General features: G+C 59.5%; 1 protein-coding gene across 3 annotated transcripts; it reads left to right on the forward strand.

Moving 5' to 3' along the window:
- The first annotated feature begins 1,954 nt into the window (after positions 1 to 1,954).
- LOC133343071 (protein sprouty homolog 1-like) lies at positions 1,955 to 15,459 on the forward strand. 3 transcript variants are annotated; one of them, XM_061552546.1, is made up of 2 exons: positions 1,955 to 2,385; positions 13,217 to 15,459. In XM_061552546.1, exon 2 carries the CDS (start codon positions 13,240 to 13,242, stop codon positions 14,353 to 14,355), a length of 1,116 nt encoding a protein of 371 aa, XP_061408530.1. In that variant the 5' UTR covers positions 1,955 to 2,385; positions 13,217 to 13,239; the 3' UTR covers positions 14,356 to 15,459. The 3 variants fall into 3 exon arrangements, with proteins under 3 accessions (XP_061408530.1, XP_061408529.1, XP_061408531.1); XM_061552545.1 differs by lacking the exon at positions 1,955 to 2,385 and adding an exon at positions 9,712 to 10,119; XM_061552547.1 differs by lacking the exon at positions 1,955 to 2,385 and adding an exon at positions 11,894 to 12,080.
- The last annotated feature ends 289 nt before the right edge of the window (positions 15,460 to 15,748 follow it).

The raw sequence follows: 15,748 nt of genomic DNA on the forward strand, positions 1-15,748 counted from the left end.
ATGGAACGTGTAGTATAATAATCGTAATCGTCATCATGACCATCATATCATCGTCGTCGTTCCGCTGTGATTACGCACGCGGCGCAGAGGCGAACGGGCGGCTCACGCGACGCCCCCCCCACCCCCTAGCGTCTTTGCTCAGCGGGGTTCGTAATTAACATTTCTGCTGACTCGACGATGTTGCCCAAATAAACAACAGCAGCCGGGAAATGAAACCCGGATCCGAGCGCCCGCGGTCTCATTCATAAAACTCCCCGAGTCGCCCCTCTCCCCCTCCACGTGAAGCGCCACTCGGGGAGAGTCCTGAAGCCGCCTCTTTGTCAGTAGAATATTGAACAATCCTGACGATGTGCAGTGTCATCTTCAGCGTCTTCCTCTTCGTTCATGCGAGCCGCAGACGAGCGGCAGGCCAGCAGCAGTCTGGTGCGATGTTAATTAAGATATGCTCAGTCAAATAATTAGTGTTTTTCCACAAGTCCCCATCGGTCCCTACGAGTCTCTATGCGTCACTGTGGCTATGCGTGGATCTCTATGAGTCTGTATGGGTGTCTATTATAGTTTTTTATATATATGGAGTCGGCGTTCGTGCAAACTGCAACAGCCGCGAGGTGTCGCCGACGCTACCAACAATTTCCCAAGTTCTGCGGTACTCTAGATATGCGTTATCCGCCATTTAATGAGTGTTTATACACGTTGGCGATTAATCCACATGTGTGCTGTATTGGCTTCTCCATAGGAAGGGGAATATCACAACATTTGCGCGATCCACCAATCCGAATGAAATCCCTTGAGATTAAACAAATCTCGTTTTTGCACGGGTGTCCAGAGTGTGATACTGTGTATGGACCATAGGTCACGTGAGGGAGATCTCAGAGGTAGCTCTGTGGCATCCGCTTCCGTGGGCCGTTGTGAGAGATACAAGTGGTAGCCTCGACGCCAATAGCCAGGATAATATTTTGGGGAACGAAATGACACAAATTGATGTCATTCACAGAGATGTCCACGCCAATGGTCAGATAACCGGTTGTCCGTGCGAGGCAGGCCCGGATGAAACCCCTAGAGGTCCCGCTGGGACCGCCAACGAGAGCCTGGCTTCAGGGATAGTTGAAATGCACAACGCGGGGCTGTGGGTCATGAACAGCAGCTGTTTGCTCGTGCGTGTGGCTGTGTTGTTAACACGACGTGTGCGAGTACAACTGTTGGTGACACGCGGCATATGCGTGTTCTGTGCGCTGTGTCATACATCTCCCCGTCTAACTCGGATCCGTGTCTAACAGAGAGGCCCTCGCCAATCAACCTCCGGCAGGTTACCAGCGTGCGCTTGCTGACCCCGTGCCCCGACTGGACATCTCTGAAAAGAGAGCTTCATAGCTCATCGGATGTATCCTGCAGTCTAGAAAAAGATTCTGATGGTTTGGCTCAAGCAGGCCTGACTGCTGATGTGCTCACCGAGCGTCGAAAACGATCCAGTGTTGCTCGCGTTACACCAGCGCCGTAGAAAACAAGTCAACCCCCAGGGGGCCGTGTGGCAGATGGGACGTGTCCTCTGTTTGATTCTAATAATTATTTATACTGTACGTGAATAGATACATACAGTACGTAAATACACGGGTGCCCTTCCTTTGACGACGCGGCGCTTGTTGACGACGATGGGGACCGTCGTGAGAGCGTGAGATCGGCTCTTGTGATGAGTAAGCGTGGTGGGGGGTGGCGGCTGCGGAGGTCGGAGGAAGTTTTTATTGCGCGGATTCCGTGGCCAGAATAGCTCCCATACTCAAGGATGTCCCGACTCGCATCCTCCGCCCGGGAAATGAGGGCGGGGGTGGTGGGAGTTGGGGGAGGGAGGCAGGGAGGCGGGAGAGGAAGGGGGAGGGAGGGAGAAAGAAAGGGAAGGGGGGAGGAGGCTGGGGGGGGGGAGTTGTGGGTGGGGTCCGCGCAGCTCGGGGGTTATTTTTAGTCTCCCCCCGTCGAGGGAGCCACGCCACAACGGGGAGACGGAGTCGCGCACGGGCGGACGTGCCGAGCCGGAGCCGCGTGAGGCGCATGCGAGCAGGAGGAGCAGCCACCTCCTCCCGGCCCGGCTCGCGAAGCCGCCATCCCCAACACGCGTGGAATATCTGCTCCTACTCGCCATCAACGCAAACATCATCACAAACATAATCATCACTAGCAGCAACGTCCGTCACCCCACGCGTGCGATTCTGCAAACCGCGGCACCCCGCGGGGCCACACGGGGAGTTTGCCGAGTGCAGACCGGGGGAGCTTTGGCTCGCCGAGTGAGGCTACCGCTGCCAGAGGCGGAGGAGGACACCCGGCCCCAGCACCGCGCGCCCTGCAACCTGGGACCTCCTCGCAACCCGGGACCTCCTCGCCGCCCTGCTGCAGGTAACGCAGCCGTGGCGACGCCGGGCGTCTCGAGGTGGTGGCGCAGAGAAGCCCGGGTGGGCGCCCCGCGTGAGCGCAGGGCGAGTGGCGTTGACACACGCAGCGAGCGAGCGTGTGTGCGTCTCGACTTTCGATGCCCCGACTAATCTGGTTTGTAAATACATCTCACGGGTGTCATGAAACATGGTGGCCCCCTGGGGGATTCAGCTTGAGCCACGTGCTCGGCTCCAACTCGGAGTCGTCCCTGAGTTAAAGGGCCCTGCGCCAAAACGTCAATCACACACACGCGTGCGTGGACCATGCACGTGTGCGTGGGCAGGCGTGCGCGTGTGGGCCTACACGTGCGTGTGTGCGTCTATAGATATGTGTGGGTGCGTGGGGTTAGGCCCGGTCGACTCGATGTCAATCGAGATGGAACCTGGTGGGGTGCGTGAGCGGTCGCCGTTGGAAGTCAAAGGCGGTTGGGTGTGGCTCTGGCCACGCCATTCCCTCGTGCACAGTTCCGGAGTGAATAGGCGCTCGCTGACTTCGTTTGTCCCAACAGTCTGTAAGGCCGTAGGGGGCGGGCGTGGGAGTATTCATCTCTGTGCGGACCCGGGAGGAAATGCTGACGGCGCGGGATCGCTCCGTGCTCTGTCGCGCATGGAGTCGTGAATTCAGTGCTGGGGATTTTTTGGGGGCTAAAGGGAAAATGACTGGGCGAGGGAATTCCGTAAGCCCCAGCCGAACGAAACGCTTCACCTTCTCCACCGAGGGTAGCCAGACGGTGGGAGACTGTCAGGGCAGATGTATGAGTCTCGGTGTGAGTCTGTGGGACTCTATACGAGTCTGTCGGGTTCTGTGGGTCTATGGGTCTCTGTGTGAATTTGTTGGCCTCGATGTAAATCTAAGGGAAGATGATGCTGGCACCCTGTCGGGCCGTTCTTGGAGGTCGCCGCGGTTCTTCTGCGCAGCAGCTGCGAGATCTGGGAGAGAGCAGAGCGCTGAGTTAGCGAGGAGGTCGTGGTGGTGGTAGTGATGGCAGCAACAACTTTGGCCACGATGACATCTCAATCTTTTCGATCTTCGTGATTTTTCGATGGAGATTTTGCATTTTGAGGTCACTGACGGTGCCAATTCAAATAAAATCGCGTGACTGCGTTGGCCACACGAGTGGAGATGAACTCACCATCTTGGTCACTTCAGACAACTCGCTCTGAATGCGCCAGATCTGTCTCTTCAGATCTCGGAAGTTAAGCAGGCGTTGAGCCTGTGTAGTGATTCGGATGGAGGAGACCTGCCTGGGAATGCCATGTGTGCGTACTTGACAGGCATGGTATGCGATTTATCCAGAATATGTATTAAACATTTCATTGACGATTATTATTCGCCTCTTGTGATATGAGTGGCTGGAGCGGTGGGGCAATGGTTGATAGATTGCGCTATTAACCCGGCCGCGGCTAACACCAGCGGAAGCAGATTATCTGTGCTCCCCGTATTCACACAATCCGGACTACTAACCAGCGTTGTGGTGAGATATGGTCAAACGACCTCCATGCCACGGAGAGACCGTCATCCAATAGTGCGTGTCGTGCACGGGTAAGCAAGAGCAGGGGGGGGGGTGCTATAGGTAATGGGTGTCAGGGCTGGGGTGAGGTGACCGCGTGGCACCCTCCACACTGATGGCTGAGCGCTCAGTAGGGGGCAGGGGGGGGGGGTCTCTCACCTGAGCGTTACCCGCGCAGTCGAGCCCGGCCCGGGACGCCCCCCCCCACTCCTCCCACCCCCCACGGGCGGCCCGCGGTGGCTCGGTAATTGCCCCTTTCCTGCCTAATCCGCCCGCGCTGACGATGTCACCGCGTTGGCCATTATGTGCGTGTGTGCAAAGTGCCGTAATGCGCAATTTGGCTTCTTCCGTTTGGATAAATCTGCCCCAAATCCGACACCCAACCTACCCCAGCTCCCCCCTCCCCCCACACTCCCCGCTTCTCTCCAGCCCCGTCGACCACAGCGGCTGTGCCCCTCCAGAGTGGCACGACGCTCGGTAGGAGAGGGGTCGGGCTCAGGGCGACTACAGCCGCACCGGAGCCGCGTCCCGGCGCCTCCCGTGCGCGTGGGGACGCGGTCGCGCTCCACGCGCGATTCTGCTGAATGGCGTTTCCGCTGCTGACGTCAGCGCCCCCCCCTCCCCTCCGCGGCCGCGCGTGGCGCTCGACTCATTGAGGGTTCCGTGAGGCCCGGGACACCTCCCATCAGCCCCCAGCCTCGCTGCCCCCCGGGAACGGCGAGAGAATGAACTTAATTCTGACGACCGACACTGGCGGTGGGGGGCGGGGAGAGGGGGAGCAGGGGGCACTACGCCCGTCCCCTTCCGTGTGAATACAAGTCAAATTTAAAACATCCCAAATTAAATCTGGCCCCCGAGATGAGAAGGCACGCGCTTTATGCTTTTGTTTCTGTTTTACAAAACGACGTTTACGTGTTCCGAGTCTGGTCCTGTGCATGTTTGTGTTGGAGAGAGGGAGGGCAGTGGTCAGAGTCGTGAATAGGGCTATGGCCAAATATGAACTTACATATCCTTGATTCTTTCGGTAAAGTCACCTCGATAGAAAAAATATTTATATATATAAAAAAAAGCAAAAAACCCACGAACTTTTGATCGCAACACAAGCGGTTGAAGACCGATTCATCAGGCAGATGAAGACCGCTTGTGTTGCGATCGAAACGTCGTGGGTTTTTTGCTTTTTTCAACCAAGGTGACTTTACCGAAAGAACCAAGAACATGAATTCCTGGAGTCACGAAAGTTTTAAGTCCAAAAATAAACGTACATTTTAGAGAACTCGACTGTTGGGAAACTTTGTGGAAAGAAAGCGCCGCTCACTCCGACACTGCGGTCCGTGCCCGGCCCAGTGCTGACATCACAGAAGCAAAAACCTGCACCGGTCCTCGGCCGACGTCCCCGTGCCACGGGTGCACGCTGGCCCAGCGTGGTGAAGTATGGTCAAACAGCCCTCGTGACCGACACGGGAGTGAGAAAGCGTCCATCCATCCAGCAGGGGATTGACAAGAGGGGGGGGGGGCTTTAAATCTAAACGCCTGCGTCGTTCAAGGGAGGTGCGGGAACGGACTAAGTTGTCAGACAATACCAACCCGTACCCTTATCGGCCCATCAGCCACACGGCCTTTCTTCTGCGAGAGCATCATCACTTCAGCAGCATTGGTTCAATACGAGCAATACTCTGGACTGTTGTCGACATTCAGCGTCTCATTGGCTGAGTCAAGCATGCTTCAACACAGGTGAATTCGGTGGGAATGCACTCCCAGAAGAGCTGTGTGGCTGCTAGGATGTGTAAAAAAATTTTTTTTATTAATATAACGTGTTGGTACATATATGGGAAATAGGTCATTTGTCTTCTCATTTAAATGGGACGTCGGCCGAGGGCCGGTGCAGGTTTTTGCTTCTGTGATGTCAGCACTGGGCCGGGCACCGACCGCAGTGTTTCTGGGATCCTGTAGCTCGGTGTGCTGACCACTGCGCCACCGCTCCCCCTGCACGGAGCTCAATGACGACGGGTGGTGTCGGGGGGGGGGCCTTAGCGACTGCCTGAGCGCGGGGCTGTTCCGCTTCGCGTCGGAGTGAGCGGCGCTTTCTCTCCACAAAGTTTCCCAACGGTCGAGTTCTCTTAAATGTAAGTTTATTTTTGGACTTAAAACTTTCGTGACTGCAGGAATTCATGTTCTTGGTTCTTTCTCATTTTTCCGTTCTCATTTCATTTAAAAACACTCTCGAGACTCAGTCTCTTTCCTGAATGAATTAATGAATACATAAATATTTACGACGGCCTGCAGATACATTCAACTCCCCTTCCCCGCCACCACCCTCGTATGGAAGTCTCCACGCACAGAAAGCCAGAAGCTCATTAGCGGAATGGGCGATCGGTCTGTGCTGGGTTAATTGGTCACTCGTAGTAGTTTCCCATCGGGTCGCAAATAACTGCTGGGCACTGTTACCTCTCCGCGTCCCGTGGGATCCTCACGATTGTGCGTCAGTGCGGTTTGCGGCGGGGTCCGGACTGAAGGAAGCGGGAGAGGGGGGGGGGGGACTCTTGCCTGAAATAGCTCCTCCGCACGATCGTCACCAGCAGCCGCCCGCTGCCCGAGAATAGAAACATTGACGCGTAGCGGGAAGTGGGGGGCGCGGAGGGGCCGGCGGGAAGCATCGACTGACTCAGAGTGGGGAGCAGCTCACGGCAGAGAGGCCTCCTCCACCGCCGAGATGCCTGCTGCCCCCCCCCTTCCCCCCAAGACGGCGGGCAGCACAATGAACGCTCAACACAGTCGTCAATAGCACGTCGTGGCTTTCAAATAAGTTACTATTTGTATGCTGTACACATGATAGGCGACGCTCGGGTAATAGATCCTTCTCCGTAGCCCACAGCACCGGTGGGCATGCTTCGGGGCCGTGATGTTTTTCTTTCGTCGCGTGTTGCAGAGGTTCACGGCTCGAATCTTGAAGGACGCCCTGGATCGTATCGTGGTGCGTATTTAACCGTAACATACACTGCTCCACTGCACAGTGGACGTTCAATAGCCAGTGACGGCATTCTTAAGGAGCAGGCCAATCGACCAACTGGGAAAAATTACATCGCAGATGACTCAAAATGGGATCACAAACGGCAGCAGCAGCAGCACCGCCACCGCCTCAGGCTGTCCCTGTGAGGCAGCGGCGCCTCCCTGCGTGACGGGCGCCCCGCGCTCTGGGAATGGAAGCGCCCGTTCCATGCGCACTTCGTCATTGTGACTCCAATGCTTGTTGCTTGATAGCTATCGGAACAAAGCCGCTTATGTAATGCAATACATAGCCCCGCTGTCAATCTACTCTTGGATGAAGATACATTTTTGCACGTGTCGGTTGTGAGGATAGCTTGACCATAGCGTCCCAGCAATTTCCCAAGCTCTGCGGTTCTCTATATATTTAGGTGTTATCGGTCAATTAAAGAGCGTTTACACATGTGAGAGGAAACGAGAGCGCCTAGAGAAAACCCACGCGTGCGAGGGGGCAACACTCTATCCTCTACAGATGGAACAGGTGGAGACCACATTTTGCTGTACCGCCCTCTCCTGGCAAACCAGGGTACGGCTTCTTCTCGACGCCCATGAAAAGAGAGTTTCACAACATCTCTATGTGATCCACCTACAGATTAAATAGATGCTGATTTCAGTGAGAGATTTACTTATAGATATTTTATATTGATTCAAGAGAAATTATCAAGAGAGCCGAATCAACCAGTTAAAGTCGGGTCATCGGCATCATCGGCCATGGTCAATCCACTGATGGATGAAGGCCACCTCTCCGGATGGAATCGTCCACCTCGTCACCGCACACGAGTGGATTCCATTGCTTCGTCTCCTGGACGCACTCGAGTCAGAGCCCCTTTACAGCCAGGAGCTCACTCAGGGCCAAGGGACAATTCCACCAGCTCTGATTAGGGAATACGTTCAGCTTCAAGTTGATTTCGTGCGACCAGATGGGAGCTCCACACACGAGGACAGGAGTCGTATGCGCAAGAGTGACCTGGGGCCTCAGTCTGACAGTCGGGGAACATGATGATTGCTGTGTGTGTATAATCCCAATTGTATCATCCCAATTGAGTCATCTGACACTGTGAGTGAAGCAGACGGCACGTATTGTTATGGTTATGACACCGACTCGCAGTATTACCCAAGGCGGCCGCTGGGTAACACTGCGGATGTCTACAACGCGCTCCAGCTGGGCCCCCGCGTGGTCACGGCCGGGACGCGGTGACTCGAGGGGTCATTTTGTTCTTCGTATCAACAGGAGAACATTTGCATCTTGGGGAGGGAGACCTTCATCTGGCAATAGATTGAGCACGGCTCATGATGATGAGGTGGGCGCCCGCTGCAGGCACAGCGTCCTCTCTCGGAAGAGTAGGCCATTGTGAGTTGGTGTCACGGACCAAGTTTGCTGGCTTTTAAACAAAACGTCTCACCGTACTGCAAACACTTGGCAGGACCCTCCATAAAACGAATCTTGAGACTCAGTGAGGCTTTCTCGGGATAATATTGAAATGAAGAAACATAGCAACAGAGCTCCGAGCACCAGAGATCGGGATTCTAAGGGAGCTACCAGCCCCGGGCTCCCACAATTCTCACCTCCGTGGCACAGGTCACGTGTCCAGGGTTTTACTTGTGGAACCTTGTCAGTCAATCGCTCTACTCCAAAGAAGGTTCAATGCCCAAAGCGTCGGCTAATTCATAGAAGCGATCTGGATAGCGTGGCCCAGGATGGCCTCACTCCGTCTCGATCCTTGTTTTTAGGGAGGGTCCCGCTACATTTGGATGTTTAGCCACACGCATTGTTGGGCGTGTGGCTTCGTGCGTGTGTATAGAGAAAATCAGAGCATCGATAGCGCCACACAAATAGATTCAATAATCCAGAATGGTCAACGCGCCTTGCGTTCACGCGCATCCCCGGCTATTGTCACGCAAGCTATGACTGCCGCAGTGCGGCTGATACTGAGGTTGACGCGGGGTGGTGGACAATTGAGTTGACCGTGGCTGATCACCGAGTTCGCGCTGCTGCTACTGCTGCTGATGACCACCCCGATGACCGCATTCGCCCGTGCCTGCGAGCAAGGCCCCCCCCCACGCGCCGCCTGGCGATCTCCCTTCTCTCTCGGCGCTCTCCGCTCTCCCTTCTCCGTGCGCGGCTACGAATGCCACGGGGCCTGTGCGGCTCCGGGCGTCAGGGCGACATGAAAGCGGTGGCCGGGGTGGAAGAGTGGGCTGGGTGGGGGGGCCGCGGGGGAGGGTGGGGGGCGCGGCGCTTTGTAGTGGCGCGGGGTGAGGAGATGCATCCGGTCGCGTTTGATGCCCGGGCGCCCGCGATACATTCCGGAAACGAGAGCGCGCATGCGCAGACGAGTGCCTGACGGGGGACGGGAGGGGTGGGGGTGGTGTGTTGAGGATGTTGGGGAGGGGGTGGGGGAGGGGAGGAAGCGAGTTGCGTGGGGTGGGGGTTCGGTGGGGTGGGGGCCGGGGCTGGGAATGAAAGGGAGGCTTCGGGGGGAAGGGTGAGAGGCGAGGGGTGGCGTGGGGGGAGGGGTCCGGCGGTGAGAGGTGGGGGGGGAACGGGGGATGAGCGCGGTAGGGGAGCCTGGGGGGAGGGGCGTGGAGGAAAGGGGTGGTGGAGGGGGTTTGGTGGGGGTGGGGGGATTGTGGGGGCAGGGGGGGGGCAACAAACCCGGGCCAATGAGCGGCGACCGGATGCGATGTAGCTGGCGGATAACAAACGCGGGATCGGGTTACGGGCGCGCGTGACGTCAGCGCGGCACTCGCAGGGAGCGAGGGAAGAGGCGGAGTGCGAGTGGAGCGCGAGTCCCCGCGCCGCGCGTGCCCGTGCGAGTCCTCGCGGCGCGTACCACGACGCCCGGGCGTGTGCCGACCGCGCCAGAGCGTGGAGTTCGCGCGGCGGGCGATCTTATTCCGCATCGCACCCCGCGTGCGCCGCGGAGAACGGGGAGACTCGAATCTGCAAACCCCCCTCCCTCCTCCGTCCGCCGCGGAGCCGCGTTCATCAGCACCGCCGCCGCCGCCGCCGCTGCCTCGCTCGCGGAGTGGCGACTCTCGGCGCGGAGTCGAGGAGACCCCCCCCCCCCCCCATTTCCCCACGGCCGCGCATGGAGCGCAGCGCTTCTCCCGACCGCCGCCCGACGCCGCGCCCTGATGTCTAAGTGAGTCCCGCACAGCCTGGGGCGTCGGCGCGGGGGGCCCGCGGCGGGCCCGTGGGGGGCTCGTGAGGGGCACGTGGGGGGCACGTGGGGGGCTCGTGGGATTCGGACGGGGTTCTGCGGGGTCGTCGCGTCCTCGTTAGCGCTGCGCTCCCCCTTCTCAGTCTTTACCCCTCTCACATCCACCGGGTGTTCAGGGGTCCGGGTGTCGAGGGGTCCGGGTGTCGAGGGGTCCGGGTGTCGAGGGGTCCGGGTGTCGAGGGGTCCGGGTGTCGAGGGGTCCGGGTGTCGAGGGGTCCGGGTGTTCAGGGGTTCGAGTGTTCAGGGGTCCGGGTGTCGAGGGGTCCGGGTGTCGAGGGGTCCGGGTGTCGAGGGGTCCGGGTGTCGAGGGGTCCGGGTGTTCAGGGGTTGGGGTGTCGAGGGGTCCGGGTGTCGAGGGGTCCGGGTGTCGAGGGGTCCGGGTGTCGAGGGGTTCGGGTGTTCAGGGGTCCGGGTGTCGAGGGGTCCGGGTGTCGAGGGGTCCGGGTGTCGAGGGGTCCGGGTGTCGAGGGGTCCGGGTGTTCAGGGGTTGGGGTGTCGAGGGGTCCGGGTGTTCAGGGGTTCGGGTGTCGAGGGGTTGGGGTGTCGAGGGGTCCGGGTGTTCAGGGGTTGGGGTGTCGAGGGGTCCGGGTGTTCAGGGGTTGGGGTGTCGAGGGGTCCGGGTGTTCAGGGGTTGGGGTGTCGAGGGGTCCGGGTGTTCAGGGGTTCGGGTGTCGAGGGGTTGGGGTGTCGAGGGGTCCGGGTGTTCAGGGGTCCGGGTGTCGAGGGGTTGGGGTGTTCAGGGGTCCCAATCTTTAGGGGTCCCGATAATTGGGTGGCGCGATGTCAATTCCAATGAGCACGTTTGGCTACATTCAGTGCGAGATAAGTTCAACATCCGACCCTGACGCCTGCTGCTGCGTATTTGGGGGTGGTTTGCGTTTCTCTCTCCCCGTGGTCACGTGGATTTTTCACCGGGTCCTCCGGTTTTCCCCTCCACATTTAGCAACACGCGTTTGGAGTATTTGGCTGCTCTGCATTTCCACGTGATAGGCCACTGAGTTAAGCCGTCATTTGTGACCAGGTCGCTCAGTGGACCTTACCTGGTAAAATAAAGAGTTTATCGGGTTCCCGATGCGTATGGATGTCGAGGGGTCTCCGTCCAGCGCGTGGATTCGCTCGGCCGAGCCGCGAGGTTTGCTGGCCGACGTAATCCACCTGGAGGTGGAGTCCCACGCTGCTCGTGAGTTGCCGGGCGCCGTGCAGGGCGCGGGCTCGTTGGGCCACGAGCACGAGCCTCGGGCTGGTGCTGGGTGCAGTGTCCCTGGCTGGGTGTCGCGCAGATCGAGCGCCGTTCGTCTCTGCCGGGTGTCGCGCTCGGGGCATCATCGCTATTATTATCATCATCATCATATGCGTGCTGCTGGCTGCCTTGCTGGGCGCAAACCCCGCGCGCTCTCTCCCTGCCCGTCTCTCCCTGCTTCACGGGCCGCTGCGGCGCTGCAATGCCGTTCGTCGAGTTTCTCCGCTGCCGCTCAGCCTCCGCCTTTGTTGTGCTTGGTATGTCGGGTTTGCGGGGGGGCGGTGTTGGGTGGGTGGGTGGGAGAGGGTGGGGGGATGCAGGGGGTGGAGGAGGGAGGGAGTTGGGGGAACAGGAGTGGGGAGTGGGGCTCTCTGCACGCAAGCGAGGAGGATGCATTACGCGCCGCCGCCGCCTCGCCCCGTGGAGGAGGGAGTCGCGTTCCCGCGGCGCCATGCGCGGGCGAGCGCGGCGCGACTCTGCCACTTGAGCTGGAGAGTAGGGAGAGAGAGAGAGAGTGGAGAGAAGAGAGGGGGGGGAGAGTGGAGAGGAGAGCACACTCTCTCTGCCAGGGGCCCAGGGGAGGCGGACGAGTGCTGGAAGTGATGGTGGCTCTGCTCCGGTGCGCCGCTTCGCTGTTCTCTCGGTGTGTGTGTGCGCGCGTCTGTGTGGGTCGCTCTGGGTGGGTGATGAACTTCGTTCGCAGTCTCGTGCAGCGGTCAGCGCGCGCTGCTCTACGAACTCTGCGACCCGGGTTCAATTCCCACTCACGGTCGACACCAGTGACGATTATCTGAATCCGGCCTGGGCCTCGCATAGGTCGACTCGGCCTCAAATGAGTACCTGGTGCGGTGTGTAAACATCGCCACTAGGGAGACGAAGGCGACCGGGCGGAGTTCTGGCCACCCACCCCCTTGTGTGCTGTGCCGGCCTTCACAGGTGCTCGCTAACAGCACTCGCCCCAACAGTCTGTTAAGGCTACACTGGGGGTTTTTGTGAGTGTGGGGGAGGCGCTCGGTGGTGCAGTGATTAGCACACAACCCGAGTTCGATCATTGTCGAGGTTGGCTAGGGCTTTGATTATCCGGTGCAAGTTTGTAAAGGTGATCAGCGTGGGCCAGGTACCCGGGTGTGGTGGTGTTGGCATTGCTCACGGCACAATTTGCAGCAGTTTGCATGGGCCACGATTACCCAGGCAAGCCTCGCCGAGTCTCGAGACGCATTTTCAGGAGGGTCCTGCCAGGTTCTCATGGTCAGGATCGCTGAGAGTTTCCCGGTTGAGCAAACTGCGTAATTTTTTCAACTTTGGTGAATTTTAGCGGGTACCCAATGGCCGACTCTCTCCTCCCAACGGTGTCACGGGATCTCTAAACGCGCACAGCACCGAGCGTGCTCTCGGTCGACGCACAGCCGCAGTATCTGATCGGTGTGCTATGAAGAAAGATCATTAGCCAAGCCGTCGGCCGATTATATTCGCCTTTAATGCGGCACACCAAAGTGCTAATGGCGGACGTGTTAAGTTGTTTTATTCGTGTTTGAGTACGACTGCCTTTCTGATTAATGTTCAGTGTTAACCAGGGCGGCCCGCCAGTCTCGAACCGCGAAACCTCTGCAAACAAGCAGCGATTACACCGCCCCCCCTCCCGCCGTTGGGGCGAGTGCTGTTAGCTAGCTGCCATGTGGCGCGGGAGAGCGTTTTGTGAATGAGGTTTGTGAGCGTGGTGTGTGCCCCGATGATGACGCCATCTGCCTCCCCCACTACCCCCGTGTTGTCCCCCCGCAGGTATTTGGATGCCTTAACCGCACATGGATTCCCGCGTTTGGCGTCAGAGCGACGGGGGCGGCGGCACCGGCGGGGGCCGCACGATCGTGCGCCACCCGCGCCTCCTCCTGCAGCAACAGCCGCCCGATGAGTCGCTCGCCGCGTCGCCGCACTCGCTCGTCCTCTCGCTCGACCAGATCAAGGCCATCCGTGCCAACAACGACTACTCGGAGCCGCCCACCGTCGTGCGCTCCAACAAGCCCCCCCATTGGGGGGGCGGCGCCGTCTCCTCCTCCTCCTCGCCGCCGCAGCAGCACAAGGAGCGCGAGCGGCCGCCGAGCGGCGAGACGCCGCGGGGCGCCGCTCCGCACAAGGCCGCGCCGCCGTCCCGCGGCGGCGGCGCCGCCCAGCGGCCGCCCCCCGTGCCCAGCCGCTCGGCCAGCGGCGGCAGCACCGCGTCGCGGACCAGCGCGGGCAGCGCCGGCTCGGAGCGGCGTCTGCTGGGGGGCGGAGCGCAGCACCGGCAGGGGCCCTGGGAGGGAATCGTCGTCCGCGGCCAGCCGCGCGCCGCGGCGCCGGCCCACGGGACGACCGAGCCGAAACGGGAGCAGCAGCGCCGGCACCGCCACGACGGGCACCGGCACGGCGAGGACGGGGGCGACCGGAAGTGCGAGGCGGGCGAGGGGTGCGGCGGCGGCAAGGAGCCGTGCCCCGAGCGGGGCCAGCACGCGTGCATCTGCGAGCGGTGCGGGCGCTGCAAGTGCGGCGAGTGCGTGGCTCCGCGCGCGCTGCCCGCGTGCTGGCTGTGCGAGAAGCGCTGCCTGTGCTCGGCGGACGCGCTGCTCGAGTCGTGCACGTGCCTGTGCTGCGTCAAGGCGCTCTTCTACCACTGCTCGGACTACGGCGACGGAGACTCGAGCGACTCGTGGGCCGACAAGCCGTGCGCCGGCTGCAGCCAGTCGCGCTGCGGCCTGCGCTGGGCCAGCATGGCGGCGCTCTCGCTGTGCCTGCCGTGCCTGCTGTGCTACCCGCCGGCGCGTGGGGCCCTCAAGCTGTGCCGCGCGGGGTACGACCGCCTCACGCGGCCCGGCTGCCGCTGCGAGAGCAGCAACTCGGTGCGCTGCAAGCCGCCGGAGGTGCCCCCCCGCAAGCCCATCTGACCGCCCTCCCCCTCGCAAACTCTCGCCCACACGACGGTGACCGCCGCCGCCGCCTCCTCACCTTCCTCCCTTCCCGCGCCGCTCCGGGATGTACGAGCCCTCGCGTGTCGGCGGCGACGACGGCGGCGGCGACTATAATATTAATAACAAATATTAATAATAATATTAATAACGTTGGTGATGATGATATAACCACTGGCCCCCATGTGGGCAAGACGGGGGAAACACGTGTGCCCCCGGTGACTGGCGCCAAAAGTGGACCTGGGAACCCCCAGCGTGGGAATGTGGAGTTGGGGTCGGACGTGGTGAATCCTCCACGCCGCGGCTCTCGGAGACCGCGTGACCGAACCTGGCGTTCGCGCCGAACCTGGATGAGCGGAACGTGAGATGGAATCGGGACCCAGGGAACCAACTGTGGAAGAGAAGCTGGATTGGATACAAAACGAACCTGGTGGTGCCCTGGACCTGGGGACCCCGTGGGGTTTGGCACCGGGACCAGGCGATGATGCTTAACGCCCACCCCCCCACTGCCCCCTAACCCCCCCCGGGGAGGGGGTGGAAGAAGGGGGCTGGCTCCGAACGGCGATCGAGTGTAACCTGTGGCACAAATTAACCTTCCCCTCTTTATGTACAAATAACAAATTATTGTCTATCTATTTTTGTACATAGCTATAATATTAATGTAAAGATCAAGATATCCCATGAATGTTTAAAACAAAAAAAGTATAGCTCGCTACTTTCCAATGCCCGTGCATCCTGTGGAATGTGAGCCAGGACCACAGCGGCCTCCCCAACGAGGCCGCTGCGGCCCTGGCGGCCGGATTCTGTTATTATTATTATTATCCTGTGGCTTCAGCGTACGGCATTCACAATGTAAAGTTATTATTATAGAGCTCCGTATTATTTTCTAATTCTCTCTCCCTCTCTGTGTTAAACCCTCCCCACCGCCCCCACCCCACTTTTTTTTGTCTAGTGTAAAGAAATATTTATTACTTGAAGTTAAATATTTTATAATATTTATTGGAAAGAGGAAACCATCCCGCGCGAGTGGCCTCGCCGCGTAAGCCGGCTGTGACTGAAACAGAAAATATATGAATGAAGTGACGAGCGAGTGCGACTCTCATCTCTGGGTTAGGGGGGCCAGGGGTGGGGGGCCTGTAGGGTGAGGGGGCCTGTGGGGTGGGGGGGGCATGAAGTCACGTACCAACGACTCCCCCCCCACCCCCATCCCATCCGGTGGGGGATAACGCCGTTTGTAAAGAGCTTCTTAGCTCTGTGGGTTTTACCCAAAATAAGCGGACTGACGAGGCACCGACCAGACTCGGTATCAGACCCGTATCGCACCTGTCCAGGTAGGCGCCAGGCCTGGTGTCAAACTGGTATGCAACTGGTA

Source organism: Lethenteron reissneri, chromosome 16, assembly GCF_015708825.2.
Source record: "Lethenteron reissneri isolate LAM-NWPU_2019-01 chromosome 16, ASM1570882v1, whole genome shotgun sequence".
Classification (NCBI taxonomy): Eukaryota; Metazoa; Chordata; class Hyperoartia; order Petromyzontiformes; family Petromyzontidae; genus Lethenteron; species Lethenteron reissneri.

What these genes read in the sequence shown, in the direction of transcription:
- LOC133343071 (XM_061552546.1), top strand. Translation starts at nt 13,240, where the DNA reads ATGGATTCCCGCGTTTGGCGTCAGAGCGACGGGGGCGGCGGCACCGGC.